Source organism: Gossypium hirsutum, chromosome D12 (assembly GCF_007990345.1).
Source record: "Gossypium hirsutum isolate 1008001.06 chromosome D12, Gossypium_hirsutum_v2.1, whole genome shotgun sequence".
Taxonomy (NCBI): Eukaryota; Viridiplantae; Streptophyta; class Magnoliopsida; order Malvales; family Malvaceae; genus Gossypium; species Gossypium hirsutum.
Genome location: NC_053448.1, coordinates 37,390,071 through 37,412,261, shown reverse-complemented (window position 1 = coordinate 37,412,261; position 22,191 = coordinate 37,390,071). Strand labels below are relative to the sequence as shown.

General features: G+C 33.7%; 2 protein-coding genes across 2 annotated transcripts; one reads left to right on the top strand and one right to left on the bottom strand.

The window, feature by feature from the left end:
* Nucleotides 1–3,249: 3,249 nt before the first annotated feature.
* LOC107945533 (ATP synthase subunit O, mitochondrial) lies at nucleotides 3,250–6,277 on the bottom strand. Its single transcript, XM_016879586.2, has 6 exons — nucleotides 5,966–6,277; nucleotides 5,573–5,620; nucleotides 5,052–5,295; nucleotides 4,087–4,199; nucleotides 3,638–3,724; nucleotides 3,250–3,549 (listed from the first exon to the last, which is right to left on the bottom strand). The coding sequence occupies exons 1-6, from the start codon at nucleotides 6,083–6,085 to the stop codon at nucleotides 3,421–3,423; spliced, it is 741 nt and encodes a 246-aa protein (XP_016735075.2). The 5' UTR covers nucleotides 6,086–6,277; the 3' UTR covers nucleotides 3,250–3,420.
* Nucleotides 6,278–7,416: 1,139 nt separating this feature from the next.
* LOC107947474 (uncharacterized) lies at nucleotides 7,417–8,453 on the top strand. Its single transcript, XM_016882118.2, has 2 exons — nucleotides 7,417–7,741; nucleotides 8,103–8,453. The coding sequence occupies exons 1-2, from the start codon at nucleotides 7,519–7,521 to the stop codon at nucleotides 8,189–8,191; spliced, it is 312 nt and encodes a 103-aa protein (XP_016737607.1). The 5' UTR covers nucleotides 7,417–7,518; the 3' UTR covers nucleotides 8,192–8,453.
* The last annotated feature ends 13,738 nt before the right edge of the window (nucleotides 8,454–22,191 follow it).

The following is a 22,191-nucleotide window of genomic DNA, read 5'->3' as shown; positions in this document are numbered from 1 at the left end:
GTGTTTCCTTGTCACCCATTATAGGTTGCTTGGACTCATCTATTTTTGCGGGGTCAGGCCGTCATCGAAGTCATCACACCGGATAGCAAGTTTTGGTACTTTCTTCTTAGTTGGCTTAGAAGAACATTTTGGCATGTATAAGCTATTACGTTGTGTTTGAACTTTGGCATGTAAACTTTAAGCCATGCGAAAATGGCACGAATGTTCGATTGAGTTGGATCAAGGGTAGGCATGAAATGGACCTAGTTACTTTCGTAACAGATGCTGGCAGCAGCAGTGTCATGAGATTGAAAAATCACTAAAAATAGTAGGAGTGGAATTAATTGATGAATAAATTATGTAATCGAAGCTCGATGAGTCTGTTTTCATGAGGAAGTAACGAAAAGATCATATGGGCAGTATATTAAGAGATAATCAGATTTTTGTGGGACAGGGCCAGAACGGTTTCTGGATTCCCTGCTCCGACTTTGGAAATTCATTATAAATTAACCAGAGATAATTAGGGGTCGTACCATATATGTACAGATTCCTCTCTGAGTCTAGTTTTCATAGAAACAAACGGCATCAGTATTGAAGCCCCGTGCAGGGAGATATCCAAGTCGTAATGGGCAAAGGTCAGTGTAGTCGACCCCTGCAATATGGGAGACTTTGACTAATAAACTGTACTAATTGGCCTGACCAAAAATTCTAGAAAAAAATACATAGATGGGCACATGAGTCTAGTTTCTGGGAAAAATCACAAAACTGATTTTCGAGTTACGAAACTCAAGATATGATTTTTAAAACGACTAGTACACAGATTGGGCAGTGTCTGGAAAATAAATTTTATAAGGGGTTAAAGTCAGTTAACACCTCGTGTTCGACTCCGGTGTCGGTTTCGGGTTCGGGGTGTTACACTTATATGCATAATCCAGACATCCCGATGAAACCATACTTCACACCGACTTACTTGAGCTCAACAGATCTATACCAAGTATGCATACCATTCTCAACAAACATTAACACAGTCATAGGCATACTTCAGTAATCACATACAAGGTCACAAACATAGCATAATGTAACTTCAAGGCTTACAACATCATCTTTCAGCCACTCTCTTACAGATCTACGAGTACCATCATTATACAAACAAGAGTTAGTATAAAGACTCACCTGATTCTCATCTGCTGCAGTTCAAAGCTCTGAATCTAGACTTCTATTGTGCAATCAGCAGCAACTATTTCTACAAAGCAAGGAAGCCCATTAAGGCCTATTCATATACCCCTTTTTCCATCATTTTTAACACTGGAAACCCCCAAGCAGGGTCATTTTATCTTTTATCTTACTGATCTACCAAGTCTAACAGATTTACTCTTCACAATACAAGATGTAGAGTTATAAATCTTACCTCAACGTGGTGTAATCACTGGTAAAGATCCAAATTTACAACTTTAACTCAAGAGAAAAAAGGAAAGACTTTGAGTTCCTTTAGGTCTAGACAACATTACTTCTTAAAGAAGGAAGAAGAAAACTCCCGCTGTTTAAATCTAAATATCTATATAAAGAACTCAAGCTCTTCTTGGAACTTACCATGTGTCACACACTATCAAAGCTATCTTTATAAATGGTTTATAGCTATAAATAAAAACCCAATATTTTTATATTCCTAGTTCGTCCCTTTTGTTCCTTTCTAACTACTTCGTTGGAATGTAACTAGCACTACTACTCAATAAACTGGGCATACAATACCTTTGGTAGAAATCTCCAACACTCTTACCAAATCTCTTCCTTTTTATAACTTAATACATTCTAAAATCAAGCATCGCTTAACAATTCGATACCTACTATGCGTCTGATCTATATGCCATAACAACAATTGGGCAGATATCACTACGCCACTCAGGTTACTTCTAGTTTACTTGCCAAATTTAGAATCCATCCCAAAACTAGGTGTTACATTGAGTGTAAACTAGGCATACATCTTTATATGTAAACAGATGGTGACATTGAAGATAGTGATTCTCAAATCACTTGGAAGCTTCCATTCAAATTCCTAGTATTTTTGTGAAACATTTGTAATTATTATCAATTAGAACCCAGCCGCTGTAGAGAAACATCGCAGTAGATACCATTAATACTAGTGGGAATCCCCATTGTTAAGTAAGGAGATGCTTAAGAACCGCAGTAAAAAACAACAATAGCTCACTATTGGGTTGTCAATGCATAGAGGACGTAAATCCCCAGTTATAAGGGGGTAACTTTTGAAGCAGAACCTAAGCTTCAAGTTATATATTACTTATGAGCCAAGTACTTTACAAATTAACCATACATGTTAACAATGGAACGATTGTCTCTATAAACAATAGATGGAGAGGAATTGTTACCAAGAAAGACCCAATGCACTGGAAGTTAAAATCATTGATGTTAGACATTTGAACCCTAACTAGTCGAATTCACCAGAGTTTTGAACAGAGCACACATCTACTGGATCCAGAAATTAAGAGACTGGCTAAGTGGGCATCAACGACTCACACTATTGTTCATTGGCACTAACAGATGTCAATATTTTTTGTCAAGTACCTTAAAAAAAAACCCATTCAGGAAAAATATGCTTTCAGCTTTGTAAGGCTGTTCCAAGCAACAAACTACTTTGTTAGACAACAAAAAAACGCCTATCCTGGTTCTGTTACACACATTGTTATTGGTATATACACGCGAGCGCGCATATATATATATGAAATAATCAAGAAACTTCCTACTCAACCCATCTGAGTGAAGCACACCCCTGCATCGAATAAGCTCTATCGTTTGGTCACAAAATCACCTTTACCTGCTCAAATAAATGTGTTTTCACGCATTGGCGGCATGTAGCAACCGTGGTGAACAAAGCTAAGCAGCACGCACATACATCGCGTGAGGAACATGGAGAAGCAAAGAGAGCTAGAGAAGTAAAGAGAGCATTGAAACACATTCGGCATTGGGTTGTATGGTGGGATGAACACTTGAAAAAAACTAAACAAAACAGGAAACAGGAAACAGGATAGAAGCATAATACATAATAGGTAATGCAAATATATCTGCATTAATCTGTCCAGGTGAGTCAAAGTGTAGCTTTTAAATACCTGGGCCATTTATGATAAAAAATAATAAATGCCGAGAAAGTTTCTTTTATTGTGAATGGATGCATTCCATCATATAAGTCAAAGCAACCATACACAAAAAGCCATACAAACGGTATTTTAGTAATTTTCCCAGATAAAAAATAATAAATGCCGAGAAAGTTTCTTTTATTGTGAATGGATGCATTCCATCATATAATGTCAAGAGTAGAAGAAAACAGAGGCAAAACAAAAAGACCATTAATTATTCTTTGCAGTTCTCGGAATAACCCAATTGGTGCACAAGGAAACTGAAATGGTCACTTGGCGGTTATAACATCCTTCAGAGGGAACCAAAGTTGATAGGCTCACGCAAGAACCTCTCCATCTGTCGTGCCCTAGTCTTAATGGACATGTCAAATACCTTTTGCTCAAACTCTACGACAAGCCCACCAAGAATACTAGGATCGATCTGGCACAAGCCAGAAAATATTTACAACATCATTCTACCAAAAAAAAAAAAGAACAAAAATTAGAAACAGATGAAACTAACTGCATACCTTCTGTTCCAGCTTAACCTGCTTCCCCTGTCCAATTATTTCCTGCAAGGTCTCCTTTAGTTCCTTCTCCTCCTGAGGAGGAAGGGGCTGGCATAGAATGACAGCCATTAAAATGAGAAACAGAAGGACAATATAAATCCAAACAAGATGACTTCCAAATTCTCAGAGCCTTAACACTCGGGAAGCAGCCAAGTAGGCTTTTATAGGTCAAGGAAATGAATTTTGCAAATCACAAAGACATCAAGAGATTAAGAGCGCCGGTATAAAATGAACAATTGAACCAAAATTTCATGTGTCTACTTGATTGCTTTTCACTATTAGCCTGCAATCTTTTCCTTCAAAGGGACAAAAAGAAGCTCTATTTATATTTCAACTTTAAGAACACAATATTTGCTTCAAATGGTGATACAAGTGATATTACAGAAAACTTTACTTGAAAGTGAACTTACAATAACACTTGTGACAATAGCTTTCACTTCTCCCTTATGAGCCATGGTCAACTCCACAAATCTCTTCGCAATGCTTTCTATATGTCTTAGCCTTCCATTCTCAGCTAGTATAACTAGCATGGATAAATATAAAAATTTCAGAGAGGTATTTAATCATTAAAAACAACAAATTAGGAGCTATCAGGGAAACAAAGGCATTGATAAGAAAGAAATGCAAGTACAGCTATAGTACAGGCAAAGCCACAACCAAAAAACGCACAAACGCCTGGTGAAAGGCCATAAAGAAAACAGGAATTGAATATCATACAAAGTAAGCATACTGCAACAATTATTGCTTGCAAATTATAGCAGACAGGAAAACACTATAATGAAACCTATATAGGTCAGGAAGAATCCTTTAGACCAAAAACAATGACAAAATTAAAGGGAAAAAGAAGTCTGAAAAACAGGAAAAACAATAATAAAAATACAAGCATCAGTGAAAGGTGTTCCATATTTGTCTATAATTACCAGAAGACCAGATGGCCCATAGGTCAAAAGTAATTAGAGCACAATATTTAAGACATGATTTGGTTAAACACAAACAGAAAGATAACACAAAACAACTAAAGCACCCGAAAAACGTCATCCACAATATCCCAAGCTATTTCATTGCATAATGTGGATTGCTATCATACACTTTGACAACTCTTCTACAATATGCCTCAATCATCCTATGCTTTTACATGCCAATAATAAAAATCTAGATTTCCTGCATCAGTTGCAGAAATATGAGTAGCTACTTGTGGCCCATTCTTAAGTGAAACTATCAAGCATTCTGAGCACCTTATGTTTCGCATTTTACTGGACCATCAGACACTTATGTTCATCAAGAATAAACCAGGTAGTCTTACAGAGTCTCAATTTCACACAGTCTCAATTTCACAACCCTAAAATTTTGTCAATCTATTTTCCAGTTTCCATACCCAAAAAGTTCTTTGTAAGATCTGAAAATTTAGCTTGGCCACATATCTCATTAATGGCTTTGACCCGTGTCTCTGCAGGTACTGACAAGTCCTTAGTGAATTGAGAAAAGAATTGACTGTTTTTTGATGCCTGAACAAGGTCAAGAAGTTCAGACTCAACCTTGTCCAGAGCATTTCCTTTTACGGCTGCAAGGTACAGTGCAGATGCATAGTTTCCAGATCCACCAAACAAAGCCAAAGGCACCTAAAATGCCAATAAGAACCAACAGAACAGAGTTAGAACCCATTTAAATTTAACTTAATTGCACCTTGAGCCTTTTTACAACCCAAGGAAAGACCTAAAGATCAGCAACCGACCTTTTTCTCACAAAAAGGTCTCTAATTATCAGAATTCATTTTAGAAGACAAGGAAAGGTAAATGGGGCAATGAACTTGTTCAAAAGCATGCGCCTCGACTAGCCAAAATATGTATATCAAAACTATCATGAATTCGTAGAAAACAAAAGAAACTACCAAGGCACCTTAACATTCTCGTCCTTCTTCGGAGAAGTGGAATATTTCCTCGACAGCTGTAAGAAACACAATGGGAGAAATCAACCAGAGAGTAAACAATTTAAAATTCAGCTCGACAATTACACTGCCGTGAAATGCTTGGAAAAAGGAACCGATGATAAGATTATAAAAATATGCGCCATTCTCCCTAAGCATTCAATTTGGCTATCCTCATCTTCTCTCACAACGAAATCATAATAGTAGCAGAATAGCAAAGGCAAAGAAAATAAATATACAGAAACGAAAATATAACCTAAATCAGATTCGGATCACCTCACATAGGAAAAAAGAAGGTGCGACTGAACTAGGATAAAATATATAATAGAAAATAGAGAATGGAATCGATGAGAGATGACAATTACTTCGGGACAAAGTAGAGTTCGGTGAAGAGCAGCTCTGGGAGTGTGAGAAGGCAGGGAATCGGATCTCAAAAGCCTGTGAAAGAGAGGGAGAGTGGATCTGATGCGCGCTGCAATCGCCATTTCTAGACACAACCCTAATTCTTACGTTGATTCTGGAGATCGCTTTGGCGTGGGAAGTGAGGGAGAGTGTATTTGAGCCTGAGGGTGAGCTGTACTGGACTTGGAATTGGGCTGGGCTTCATATGACTTTCATCTCCGTTATTGCTTGTGTCATCTTAACTTGACGGCCGAACGAAAAGGCTCAACAGTCCCGTGGTAAACTATAATCTCCTCGATATTGCGAGTTAAACGGAATCAATCAGCTGAGAAAAATATTAAAATTAATTTATCTAAAATAATTAATTTTATTGTAAAGATAATTATATATTTCAATAATTTTATAATTAAATCACAAAATAGATAAATGATTAAGATTTATATATTTTTCAGATATTGGTGTTAATTTTATTTATTATATATATTTTTATTCTATAAAATATGAGTGTGGCATAACTTAGTTTAAATAGATTTAATAGTTGAGTAATTGTACCAAATCTAAAATGATTAGTGATGATTCCTAATTAGAATGGTATTTAGTGTTTAGAATATCAAATTCTCGTATATTTATTTCATGACCGAATGCATTGCATAAAATTATTTTTATATCTTTATAATACATTTAAATTATTGATTGAGTTGGTATCATAAATCAATTAAAATAACTAAATATATATGTTTTTAAAAGTTAACAAATATTATTTATAATGGTGTCTTTGTTTCTTTTATATTTTTATATAAATCTATAAAAATCAATTTAAATCTTGAATAAATCTAGAAAAAGAATCTATATATCATGCAACTTGAATCTACAAACACTATAATATTCAAAACTTTAATTTCATCATTTAGTCAAAACTTTCTTTATTTTTATCTATTTTTTTTATAATATGTTTTCTTTTCTTAATTTTCACCTAATATGAAGTCAACATCTATACTATGTAAAGTATCACTTTCAAAAGAAAAACCTAAATAGTCCAATATATCACCTACTTATACTAAAGACCATTACAATTTACTACGATGGTTATGCAAAATATAACTTTTTCATACTTTTTCCGTTGCCAAAATCATACTTTTTCATAATTTTTCCGATGAATGGTGCATTTACTTATTGTTAATGTAAAGCAATAATTAAATTAAGTACTATAACGATATTGTAATATGAGATAAAAAAAAAAGCAAGCAAACCTAGTGTAAAATGGGCTATGTTTTGGTCTTTTGGACTCTCCATCCTCCAACTGAAGTTCGATCTAGTTAGTCTTAGACAGACAGGCCTTCTACCTTATAATCTCATGGGATGGGCTATGTGGCTATATGGAAATGGATAAATATTAGACCTCTGCTTTTCTTGGCCAGTAGATATGGAATCTCAGTAAGTCCTAAGCCACCGCATAATTGAGAACCCATACTAAACGGTAAACGGAAACAAACAGGGAGGGCAAAAGGTGAAAGTTATGGTTTTGGCATACAGCATCTCTCAAACCCTCATCTACAACTGCAACTGTCAGTTCAAGGCTCTCGACTTTGTTAAAATAAAGTTATATTCGGATTCGGATCAAACAAAACCGAACGGAGTATCTGGATTCCAAGCAAAAAGGCAATGCTTAAGGTGCAAAACCCTCTACTCTGATGCAGATAATTCCCCTACTTCATGCTCCTTCCACGGCCATGCCACTGGTATATTATTCATCTTATCAATTGTATATGTCACAACTCACAAACAAGTTATTTTCTTTCTATCATCATATTCATATTCTTTCTTAATTTTATGATAAATAGGAAGGAATAACAAAGAGTTTATCCTTGAGATCCAATAGAAATATTTGCTATAAATATCTTAAATCCCAGTTAAAGTCCATCAGATCACAGAATTAAAATCAACGATGGTGTTTCCTAGCTACATGTATATGTTTTCCACTTGCTAATTGATCTGGTTGTGTATGTATATGAATCAGTTAATTTCCTAAGCAGAGAGTCAGTCCCATTCCGTTCCATTCCTTGACTAATTAAAGCTTAGAGTCATTGCAAAAATTTGCAGGAGAGAAAGGATTATTTGCATTGGCACCTCCACACCAGGGGATTGATGGAGACTGGACGGATGGCTCTGGAGTCATCGTCTACAAATAGAATAACGAAAATAATAGACCAAATACTGGACGCGCCAATTGGAAGAAAAGATGGAGTTGCTGCCAAGAATATGATGAAAATGCACCACCGTGTATTCGTGGATGGCATGTCTCATACGATGACGGCTTCACTTTATATTAGATGCCGTCTATATTTTTTGTTTAGTATAATACCACATTGACATTAATCTAGGTTCAAGTTGAGAAATGCTTCCATTGTATATACGACGCATGCATCTCAATCTCATAGTTAATTTCTTTCACTGTCATCGTTTGCTCATCTTGCATAAATGATAAGAGTGATGAAGACCCAATCTAGCATGTGAAAAGAAAAAAACCAAGGCGTGAGATCCTGTCCCCTTTGGTAAAATCAATCGAAAGCCAAGGTGTAAGGTCTCGTCCCTTTTGAAGAATTGGTTAAGGTGTAATGTCTCGTCCCCTTTATGCCCATGAAGGTCAAGGTGAATAGTATTGTCCCCCTTGATAGAATCAACTAAAGATCAAGGTGTGAAGTCAAGGTTTTCCCCCCGTTACACCAGGAAAGCTAAGGTGAGATGTCTCATCTCTCTTGGTAGAACTAACCGAAAGCCAAGGCGAGAGGCATCATCTCGCTTGGTAGAATCAACCTAAGACAAGGCAAAAGGTTTCATCCCTCCTTGATGACAATATCAACTTTTCCATGATAAAACTGTCTTTTTAGGCCTAAGCGAATTGTATCAACAAACCTTACAACCTATTTAGGCTAAAATTGCCTACCCAAGCACAAGCATGTATGTTTTTTTCGAAATAATGCAATACGACCATTCAACAAATGTTAAAGCACAAACGTGCATACACAAAAGCTATAACACAAAAAACATTCCAAACTAATTTTATTGCAAATGAAAGCAAAATGAATAGGACGACGAAACCCTGAATCAATCTCGGTGATAATAAAAGCAAAAAAGCAAATTTATTAATGTTAGTAAGTACTTACAAAATGTGTCTCTAAATATACATAGTAATAAAAACATCATTAATCATCTTCTAAAGAAAATTTTTTAGGGTTAGAAGAAGTTCTGCCAAAAAATTTTTTTCCTCTTCGCAATAGCTTGCACATCCCAACGTCATCTATCTTAACTCGAAGTTGGAGGGACAAAATATGCCAAGGGAATTAGAGATACTTCACACTATGCTAAGAATGACCCCGTGAATCGAGAGGATCATGTGCTAGTTGAATAATACTTATAATGGGATCTGAATGTTCGTAATGTTGCTAGTAAATGACTATTAGAATTTCTCATGAGCTCAACCAACAACCACTTACTATTGGGATGCCTAGGTCTCCGCATCAAATAGCTTGAAACTCCATCACTCTCAATTTATTCCATGCTTGTTCAAGCTCACTTATAACAGCCTGTTTTCAATGCTGTCAGAAATAATATTTCGGGACCACAATTCCAATAATAGAATTAGTAAATATTATTAATTTAATGTTTACGAGTATTTAATAAAGTCATACTAAATTTTCGTTAAAAAAATTTAATGTTTAGTTAGTTAATTAAGTAAAAAGAATTAAATCGTAAAAGTTATAAAAGTTAAATTTTATTAGTTAAAGATGTCAAATGGTTATGAAAATGTGAATTAAGGTGTTTATTTAGTAAGTCTACCATAGGAATAGGAAATGGACGGTTATGGACTTTGTATGGATAAAATTTAAGTTGAATTCTTAAAGGGTAAATTAATAATTAACTTAATAAATACATAAACAAATAAGTAAAAATTAGTGTTATCTTCTTCCTTAAATGGTTTTGACCGAAATCACCATGGGAGAATGAGAACAATCGGCGAACCTTTGTTTTATATGCATGGTATGTAAAATTTATCCCTTTTTAATGATTTTTTTTTTGTTTTTGAGTTCGTATTAGTTTAATCTAGCTAACTGGGGGTTAATTTGTAAAACTGTTAAATATTTTAAATTATTTCATTGATGGAATTGAAGTGTTTTTTTAACTTAGTTGATAGATTCATGAACTTGATAGATGAATAAGTATTTTGTTAAGTAATTTTTAATAATTTTAATGTTTAAGGATTAAATTTTTAAAATAGGAAATTTTCATGGAATTTTAGTGAAATTTTGATAAAAGTGGGTTGATTAGGGACTAGGTAAAAGTTGACTAGCATGAGTTTTCTTTAATCGTGGTTAATTTGTGAGTTTTGGGTTTAGAGACTAAATTGTATAAAAGTTAAAATATTGGTGTAATTTTGTAAAATGATAAGGGAACGACTTAATTGTATAAAACTACATATTTAAGTACTGGAATGGTATTAATTGAATGAAATTACTATTTAGATCGAGAAACACAACAACCAGATTTAAATTGAGGAAAAGTTAAAGTTCCGGACTAGTTGTCGACTTTGTTTTTGCAATTGTTTTAGTCGAGGTCAGTTCGTATAAGGATTAAATTTAGTATTTTCTATTTTGAATGAAATGCTAATAAATATTTACGCTATGTATAGTTTAGATTGATAGTTGTTATGATATTTTGTTATATGGATTAAATTATGATGTTAATCAAATTGAATGGTGTGTTTGAAAAATGTATATTTCATGGAAGTATTTTTGAAAAGGTATAATGAAATGAAATTAAAGTATTTGGATATGTAATATGGTCCCATTTGAACCTCATGAATACTTAGGATACAAATGACATGTCATTAGGGGTTATTACAGTTTCGGGTGCTAGTCTCGAATGCCCCACTGTTGGTTGAGATTTTGCATTTGTTGAGGATTCTCCACAGCTCGTGTGAGTAGCATTATATAGCTTAACATCCCGACCCACAACTCGTGTGAGCAAGCCCATTTCACAGCTTGTGTGGGCATATATGGTTACATGTTACATTCACAGCTCGTGTGAGCATTTCTCGAGTATCCGATGATATTTCATTTGGTTCAACAGGTGACTAAAGTTTAAAATGAATATGCATGTGTATGACATGATTTATAATCTTGAAAGATGAAATGGAAAATGTTGATATAAGTACTTAAATTGAAAATGATGTTTTATAAGTTCTTGATGGATGAAATATGTATTTGAAATGGTTATTATGAGATATTCCATTCTTTGGTTGAATTTTTATGTCCTTTGATACACCTACTAACCTTGTAAAGTGGTGTGTATAGGAAAGAAAAAATGTTCATGATCTATTGAAATTATGCTTGAATGGTTTAAACATAGTATGTTCGGCAAGTTTAAGTTTCCATTATACTAAGCACTAGTTGCTTATGTAGTTATTTTCTTTGTTTTGTAAATCACCGAAAGACTCGATTGGTTGGAATCTCGTCAAAGTACAATCACACTATCCATCCACATTTTGGTCGTTTTTGGTTATTTTTGTTAATGGTTATAAATGACACGTAATAGGGCTAAAATGTTATCTTGGCAACATGGTTTGTCTTGAGTTTGTGTCAAGTTTATTTGTGTTTAAATGTCCTTAGTTGTTGTTTTTGGGACTACCGGTACGCCCCGTGGCACAGCGAAAAAAATATTCTGGTGATCTACAGCTAAGGATCTATGTATGAGGACTGAATTGGGTTGAAATAAGGTTAAAAGTATACCTTCTTTACTGAAAATGTTGAAAAGATGTTGTTGATTCGATGTCGATTCCAAGCCACAACAAAAAGGCCTTAGCCTCTACATAGTCCACTGATCTGGCATAATTCGATGTAGCATATTAAACTAATTTTCACACTTTAAGAGCTTGAAAGCAAACATTTTCATTAGGTTTTAATTATGTTTTAGTAAGTTTTCTTAAAGACAATAAAATGTGCAAATTGAGTCTTTTATTGACCTTAGGGGTCGATTGAGGCCCAGGGTGAGCTAATGAACTTTGCAAGTGTGCAGGAGACCATTAGAAGGTATGCTAAACCGATATTGGTCACTATGTCGCAACATGGAGGGTTCGATGTCACAACATAGGGAGTAGAATGGAGAAATCCTAAGACTGCTTTCGACGTCGCGATACAGCTGAAGGGTGTCACGACATACCCCTAAAGACATCTTTAAGAGGAGTACACTGACTCCTATGTCGCGACACAGGTCTTGATATGTCACGACATCGACTCTAGATGGAAATTAACACGAGCCAGGTGGTGTTTCAGTCTACACAATCAAACTTAAAGCCCAGGAACGTTAGCTAACCTAGGGTTAATGACGACGACCACCTAAAATCTATAAATAGGCTCATTGGTCACACATTATGGACATCAATTACTTAGTTTAGAAATATTCTTTTAATTTTAGTTTAGTTTTTCTCTTTTCTTAGGTTTTAGATTTACTTTCAGTTTGTTCTTTGTTTTATCTCGAGAGATCTGATTTGTGGAGACAATCAAACTTTATGGATTCGCGTCATTCTTAATACAAATCAGGCTTTTTCTTAAACTCTATACTTTCGATTCATTTAGCATGTTTACTCTTTATATCAATTCTATATTTTTATGAAAATCATAAGGAATTAATCCTTCTATGGGAGATTAGCGAGTAGAGGTATGATCTATTAGCTATTTCATAGGGTTACTCAATGGATCAACTGTTTGGGAAAGGAAGAACCTAAACCCTAGACCTGACAACCCTAGGAAGTCATCAAAGTAGGAATTAACCCAAAATTGGTATGGCCTATCCGTGAACACCCTTCACCCCAAACCGGTCTGGACTATGAGGTCAGAAGATAAATAGTCATTGCTAACTCGTTATTTTAGTGGAAGATCAAAAGATCCTGCTGGGATAGCGACTAGTTGATTGACGAAGAACCCAAATCAATAGTTGATAGAGATTACTAAAGCTAGCTAATCACTCATAACCAGGTTTGATTAATTTTACTTTTCAATCTCTTGATATTTATTTCTTTATTATATTATATTTTATTATTATAAAAATCTTAAAAACTCCTTTTATTTATATTTTCGTACTATAACTTATTTTGAGTACTAATTAGATCTTTTGGTGTTTAGGTTAAAATTGATCTAACACTAGCCTCTATTGAGTACGATCCTCGGAGTACTCACCTACTCCATTGTAACTATATTACAATTGGACCTATATACTTATGGATACCTCCTCATAGATATATATCTTTTACTGCAGTATTTGCACTCTAGACGTTAGTACGTGCGGAGGCGGTCATCCACCTCGCAAAAATCGAACAACCACTTTCTCTTGAACTTTTTAGAGAGAATTAAAAATGATTGCTAGACCTTTTAAATTATTAACTTGTTAACCTAAACACACTAAGGGATTATCATCTTTCTAAAAGATTATTCCCTTATTAATATAGAAGTCAAATGGAAAGTTAAAAAAATTATTTATATTCTTTCTAAAAGAATATAGAATTATTCTCTTATTAATAGAGAAGACAAATCAAAAGTTTGAAAAAGGAATTATATTTTTTCCAAAAGAATATTAATTTCTAAGTCTTTTATATTTTGACCAAAATTAATTAATATAATTGTTCATATTAATAAATTTGATAAAATATATAATATTAATATCTTAATTATATTCTTTCCAAACGAATATTAATTTCCATATCTTTTATATTTTAACTAAAATTAATTAATAAAACTATTTATATTAATAAATTTGGTAAAATATATACAATTAATATTTTGTATGAATCAAATTCATATATTAATTATATTCTTTCCAAAAGAATATTAATTTCCATGTCTTTTATATTTTGACCGAAATTAAAATAAATGTTTATATATTAATAAATTCGGTAAAATATATACAATTAATATTTTGTATGAATCAAATTCATATATTAATTATATCTATGTTTTCTATTTGTGTACAACAGTGCGTATGAGAGTTATGACCACAAAGATAAAAGCAAGTATCTAGAGGCACCCGTACGTGAGCCGAATAAACATCCATTCGAGTGTGATAAAATCTACCAAGCTAACAATAAAACATCCAACATTTTATCAAGAATGTCAGATAAGATGACACAAATGATGGCAATGCTCTGAGAGATATCAAAGGCATTGTAACACCCCAAACCCGGCCCAGTCGTTATGACTGAATTTGGAAAGCTACATTGGCCACCAGAATGACCTAAAAAAGCTTTCGTAATTTCAAATGTACCTTTTAAACCATTTGCGCAGTTTGTTCAAAACTAGTAAAATCGAATGTTAAACTTTAATTTCAATCACATTTCAAATCCATTTGTCCATGAAAATGGCCGAAATAGTCTTTTAGAATTTTAAAAAAATATTTTAAATCTATTGGCTTATCAATTAAAAACAAATTAAGTAAATTGTTTATTTTAATTTCATAAAAACTATGCAAATTTTAAGAATCAAAATAATTAATATCTCAATCGTAGACATTCAATCTTTTATTTAAAACTATTTCGGACTTTCAATCATACTTCTAAATCATTTGTATATTAACTTCAGGAATCAAATGCCTTTAGAATTCTCATTTGTAAACATTTATAATTTTGAAAACTAAGTCTAATTTTATAAAAAAACTCATTTTTCAAAAATGTAGCGGAAAAGAAATTATTGACATATTTTATTTTAAAAACAAAGTTTAATACGAAATCTTATCAAATACTAACTTATGCAGTTTTTAAAACTTAATGTCATAAAATCAAGTCATGCAAATTAGAATAAAATCCCCAAAGTAAAGTCTCATGCCACAGTACCATAATTTGACATAAAAAAGTCTCAAATAGCAATAAAGTCCATAAAAATCTAAATCATAAATAAAAGTCCATATTTATTTAAAATATATTTCCAAGAGCATCATAGATGATCGCATCCGAGTCCTAACCACGAGGATTATTTGAAACAGATTAGTAAAGTGGGTGAGATTTAAAAAGTCCAATGTGAGATGAACACAAACATAATGTAACACGCCTAGCTCATATCCGTCATCGGAATAGAGTTCCGGAGTATTACCAGAGTTTACAATTCAAACGGATAGAAGTTTCAAAAATTTCATATCATATAAATAAACATATTAAAACCAATTCAAAACATACATATTGTCCCTTATACGAGCCCTCGAGGCCCAAAATATGCATTAGAAACAATTCGGGACTAAATCGAAAACTCAAAAAATTTTCAGAAAATATTAAAAATTTTCAACACTGTAGGGGTCACATGGCCGTGTGGCCAGGCCGTGTGGGCATTCGAAGTAGGAACACACGGTCGTGTCCCAGCCCATGTTCGTGCTCGTGTAACTCACTGACTTCGGTCACACGCCCGTGTTCCAAGGCGTGTACCCTTCGAAATAACCTCACAGGCTCGTGTGATAGGCCATGTAATAGCCTAACTTGCAACCCTTTGAAAGCTATAGAGGACACACAGCCGTGTCACCTGGCCATGTGTCACACACGACTGAGACACACACTCGTGTCTCTGCTCGTGTGGACGAAAATAGGCCAATTTACAAGCCATTTTTCTCACCCAATTTGGCATGTACCTACACACAACACTGCACATACTTACAAGCCATAACAAGGCATCCAAATCAAACATAAACAAGTCATTTACATATGGTATAAATTCATACAACCAATATGCCTTTAGGCACCTCAAATGACTATATGCAAACATGTATAATCATGTACTCATTTTGGTCAAAATGATAAACTAACTTCCAACTAGATTTGCATTAATTTGTGCCATTTAGTTTACTTACCAAAACTTCTCAATTGGTACCAAATATGCCTTTCTAAACTAGCACCAAATCACCATATAAGTCATGTATATTATAGTACCAAATCACCACAAATTCATCATATCATAAAACACATTTAACTATCATTTTACCTTTCATTATTCAATCACCAAAACAAGCCACACATCAATCATGTTAATGCTACTTATATACATACCAAAATATGTCAAAACACAAGCCAAATCAAATGGTCATATTCACAACACAACATATAGGCCAACATTAGCCAAAATACCTATACATGCCATTATAATCAACATTAAACAACCGAATGTACCGAAAGAGTCGATGGATAGTGTGATATAGCTCCGACAAGCTTCCAACTCAAATGAGCTTTCGATTCACTAAAAGCATGGAAAATAACACAGAGTAAGCATTTAAGCTTAGTAGGTTTGTATAACATAGAATTTAACTTACCATTTACTCATATAATAGGTACTTAAATAAGCATATCCCAATACAATTTGGCCAAATGCCTAAGCACATATACACCAACCATGTTAGCCATGAAATTACATATATAAGCCAATAAATATGGATGAATACATCAATTGATCAAGTTCCAAATACATGTATCAACCAATTCAAGTTTCCATATACCATGTAACAACATTTCCATATAATTCAAGTGTATACCTGTAATAGTTCGTATCAAACTCTTATCATTTCCTATCAGAACATTGCCCATTGAATCGTTTAGAATACCATTGGATACCTGGGATAGCTCACACATAGTGTGCTAGCTCATATAACTGTAATTTGTTAATTCATGTACATGCATGCTAATACAAGCTATGAATCGGTATGCTCACTCGAGCTGTAGATCTGTATGCTCTCACGAGCTATAAATTGGTATGCTCACACGAGCTGTGGAGTATCCGCAACACATGCAGGGCCTTAGCCATTGGTGGGACGTTCAGGACCAATACCCAAATTATGTAAACCCTAATGACATGTCATTCGTATCTTATGAATTCCTAAGGTTCAAACGGGGTTCGATAATCATCATACGTCTTTGGAGATGCAATCAGTAATTATATATAACAATTCATAACATATCTATATATTTCAATTAAAAACATATAAACACAATTTAATTACACGAACTTACCTTGACGAGTATACGTAGATACGGAGGCGATCAATCTGAGACTCTCTCTTTGCCCTGATCTAAAGTTGTACGAGGTCTGTCTTGATCTATATGGATAAATTTAACTCAATTCAATATATATTTTATTCAATTTAACCCAAAATCATATTTTGGAAAAATTACCATTTTGCCTATATACTTTTAATTTCTTTGCAATTTAGTCCCTAGCTCATAAAAATGGAAATTTATGCAATTTCACCACAATCCACTAAGGCCGAATATCAATTTAGTCCCTAGCTCATAATTTTTTATTTTTCAATTTAGTCCTTATTTGACAATTTCACAAAAAATTCCTTTACAAAAGTTGTTTATCTAATAACAACCATCCATTTTTTAACATCAAACATCAAAAATCATGTATATTCAATAATGGAAAAACTCTTATAGCTTAACAGTTTTACAAATTAGTCCCCGGGCTAGCTAGATTAAGCTACAACGATCCTAAAAATATAAAAATAATTAAAAACGAGACAAGAATTCATACCAATGCAAGGTAAATTGTTTTACCAAAACTTCAAGCTCCCATGGCTTCCTTTCTCACTTAGCTTCAGTCGAAGATAGAAAATAAAAGATGAAAGTTTGTTTTACTTTATTTAATTTATCATTTAATTACTTAATTACTTAATTACTTAATTAACCTTTATAATTAATAAAAAATTCAATATTGCCAAACCATGCTCATCCACTAACATATTTATGGTCTAATTACCATATAAGAACTCATACTTTATGATTCTATAGCTATTTAATACTTTTAGTTACTAGAACTCAACTTTTACATTTTATACAATTTAGTCCTTTTTATCAAATTGAGCATGTAAATGGTAAAATTTCTTAACGAAATTTTTATATGGTATAACTATCATGCTGTAGGTAATAAAATAATAATAAAATAAATTTTTTGACTTTAAATTTGTGATCTCGAAACCACTATTCCGATTTCAGTGAAAAAGGTTGTTACACATAATCATATACATAACAAAATATCAATCTCAACATATTAATCATCATAATATTCATAAATTATAACACTGATACTTATCCATGAACATGTCGATGCGTATTTTAAAACGATGGACATTTTATAAAATTTCCTAGCTATCTCCGTTACACATCAGTATCGAGTTCCTTAAAACTCGTCCATCCGAAAACCATTTGTGGACAAGCCACCGCTAATTTGTAGATAAACTGCCACTGATAACACATTGTGGACAAGCGACCACTGGTATGCAGATATACTGCCACTGATATATATTTTGTGGACAAGCCACCACTGATTGGTAGATATACTACCACTACTTCCACCTTTTACAAAATCCCACCCCATGCATGTGATATGGCAATTTCACTTTTAACACATATGGATCACTTTGACACTTATGCATGTAAACAAGCTGTCATAATCACATATCACATAATAAGCACTTTTAACATGTTAAACATGTTTTTCACATTAGATCATGGATCTCAATTTTTCATCACATATATCACAAAAGGCATACATCATCATGAGGATAAGATCTTTGCATACTTCATAATCACAATCACATCAATTATCAAGCATTTCATAGAATCACTCGGTTAGAGTCATTTACTTTGTGTTCATCTGGACAATTTTTTCAACTCTTCATGATTATTTAGTGTACTCATGATTTATTATAATTAAATTATTAATGTAATAAAATAACTATATCACACAAAACAAATGGTAACTGCCCCACACCTTTTATTGTAGCTCTAATTGCCACAATCCTTATTAACAATTTCACTTGATCTATCTCGCAAGACAATCTAACACATAAGTAAAGTTTATTAATTAGGATCCTTTGAAAATATTATATCACTTAAAAGATTGATTACTAATAGTCTCATCAACACTTACCCCATGATCTAAGACTCTCGAAAGGAGGATTTCCAATGCGAAGTTTAAGGTCTCATCTATGATTATTGTTTGGTCCTTCAAGACAATATGAAATCGTATTAGTATGATAATAAATAATAAATAAAATATTATGATGTCCCTATGACACTATACCATTCAGTTATGATAAGAAATCACCAAAAGAAGGATTTATGATCTAAAATAACCCACACTTATACTTGTTTAAATCAGATTGTGTGATTAATCGAGAAAGGAACAAAGTCGATGAAATGAGTGATCTAAAAGGATTGATAGAGCGAGAGAAGATGTGATTTTAATCAATTATAAGAAACAGAAAGTGAAAGAGAAAGAGGAAGAGAAAGGGAGAATTTCAGTCACTAGCGACAGTGACGATAGTCTGATGACTCGGTGATGGTTCGGTGATGGTTCGACAATAGTGGAGTGGCTGAAAAATAGTGAAATGCTATGGGGGTTTTGATGCAAAGGGAAAAAAGAGTAACAAAAAGAAACTACCGTGGAGAAGGAGAAGGATCCGCGGTGGAGGAAGAAAGAAGATGGAAAGGGCGGTGTTATGGTGGCTAAAAGGTGTTACGATCGTGGTGCTATGGTAGCTTGTGGTAGAGGAAAAGAAAATATTAGGAAAAAAATGGGTGGTGGTTATTTTACTAATGGGGAGAATAATAGATAAGAAAAAAGAGTGAAAAGTAAGAGAAATGGGAGAATGAAGGAGGTATGGACGAGAAGGGGTGTGGAAGCTTGGTCAAATGTGACTAGGTTCAATGAACTTCAAATAAAGGCAAGGCAAGAAGTTTTGGCAAGAAGAGGGAGACATAGAGTGAAAAGGGGGATCATGCTCGCTCAACTTAAGGTAAGTTTAACCTATATTGGAGGAAAGGAATCCTCTTATTTATGGTGAAAATGGGGTGGAAATCAAGCTTAATAATCACATGGGTAAAAGTGTTAAAAATTAAATAAAAAGATAAGAATAAGAGAACTTGAACTTAGAAATTTTAGGATAGCTTAGGAGCACTTAACCACTTGACCACTTCACTTCCTTAATTTTATTTTAACAGAAAATATTTGAAAACATGGGATGACCTTTGCTAAGGGTTTAAAACAAATTTGCACCAAAAAGATATTAATGAGAGGGAAGGGATTCGAACTTAGATAATAAAGGACAGCTCAATCACTACTCAATCACTATAATTGGTATTAATTTATTATGAAATGAGTAAAAGATTATCTAAATAAAAATTTGGTTGTGACCATTGTTGGTTCATTAACCCAATTTCTACTAACTCAGTTTTTGGGATGTGACAGGCATTACCTCCATGGGGAGAGGTCATACATGATGTTCTCAACTCTGACCATGATGACCACTGTATTACCAACAATCGTCCGTACTTAGATGATGGAAATCAACAAGAGTTAGGAATTAGGGACTGTGTTGATGAACGAAGCATACTCAAAGGTGTCCTCGATCCAATTAACATAGAAACAAATATAATAGTAGATGTATCCACTGACGTTGATTTGCCTTAATTTGGTGTAACAGATTAAACTAGTTTTCGCACTTCAGGAGCTTGAAATTAAGCATTATCATTAGGATTTAATTATTTTTTAGTATATTTTGTTAAAATAAATAAAATGTGCAAAATGAGTCCTTTATTGACCTTAAGGTCTGAATGAGGCCTAAGGGTGAGCTAATGAACTTTATAAGTGTTCAGGAGACCATTAGAAGGTGTAATAAATAGATGCTGGTCACTATTTCACAACACAGAATGCTTGATGTCGCAACATAAGGAGTAGAATGGAGAAATCACAAAACTGCTTTCGATGTCGCGCTATAGCTTAAAGGTATTGCGACATACCCCTGAAGATATCCCAAAAGGAGTATACTGACTCCTATGTGACAACTCAGGTCTTGGTGTGTCGCGACATCGACTCTGGATGGCGATTAACACGAGTCAGGGGATGTTTTGGTTCGCACAATCAAACTTAAAGCTCAGGAACATTAGCTAAACCTAGAGTTAAGGACAATGACTACCTGAGATCTATAAATAGACTCCTTTGTCACAGGTAAAAGGCATCAATTACTTAGCTTAGAATTTTATTTTTAAATTCAGTTTAGTTTTTTCTTTCTTATTAGGTTTTAGAGTTATTTTCAATTATTCTTTGTTCTATTTCAAGATAATTGATTTTTGGAAACAATCGAACTTGTGGATTCACTTCATTCTTAATACAAATCATACATTTTCTTAAACTTTATACTTTGATTCAGTCTTCATGTTCTATCTTTATATAATTTTTATATTATTTATGAAAACCATGATTTGTTAACTGTTTTGTAGGGTTACTCAATGGATCAGTTGTTTGGGAAAGGAAGAACTTAAAACCCTAGGCCTGACAACACTAGGAAGTAATCAAGGTGGATACCGCCTCATATATCTATATCTTCTGCTGTAGTATTCACACTCTGGATGTTAGTACATCCAAAAGTGGTGAAGTTGTTGGCATCATTTCCAGGGAGGCAACGTCACTAGTTTGATTCTAATTTTTGCACTTCAAGAGGAATAATTAGAAAATTTTTAGGTTATAAAAAAATTTATTTTATTTATTGCTACTAATCTTCTCTTTCTGGGTTTGGTGTATGACTCGTAATAGAGGAACATCTATTGTAGTAGTCATAGATCCAGAGAAAATAATCTAAAGAAATCGTTGATAGCAACAATAGCAGATAAAAGATCCACTACCACTTGCTGTAGGTAACGTACCATGGGAGAATCCATTATTGGGCGGCGCTGATATAACACTTTAGGAAATCCACATGTACCACCATCATTACCCGCGAACGTACACATGGCTCGGAATGAGAGAAACTTAAGAGACCATGTAATACCAAGTATAGACATGGTTCAAGAAAGTATAACGAGGTTGGCTATTACTGCAAATAATTTTGAGATTAAACTAATGATGATTTAGATGATCCAAATAATCTACAATTTGGGGGCACAATGACAGAGGATCCAAATAAACACTTAAAATAGTTTCTCCAACTTTGTGATACTTTCAAATACAATAGGGTCACTGATGACGCTATTCTTCTTCGGTTGTTCCCCTTTTCTTTGATTGATAATGCCTTTTCTTGGTTAGACTCCCAGGTACTAGAATCTATCATAACATGGGATGAGCTCACTAGAAATTTTTTACAGAAGTTTTTCCCTATTAGTAAAGCGGTC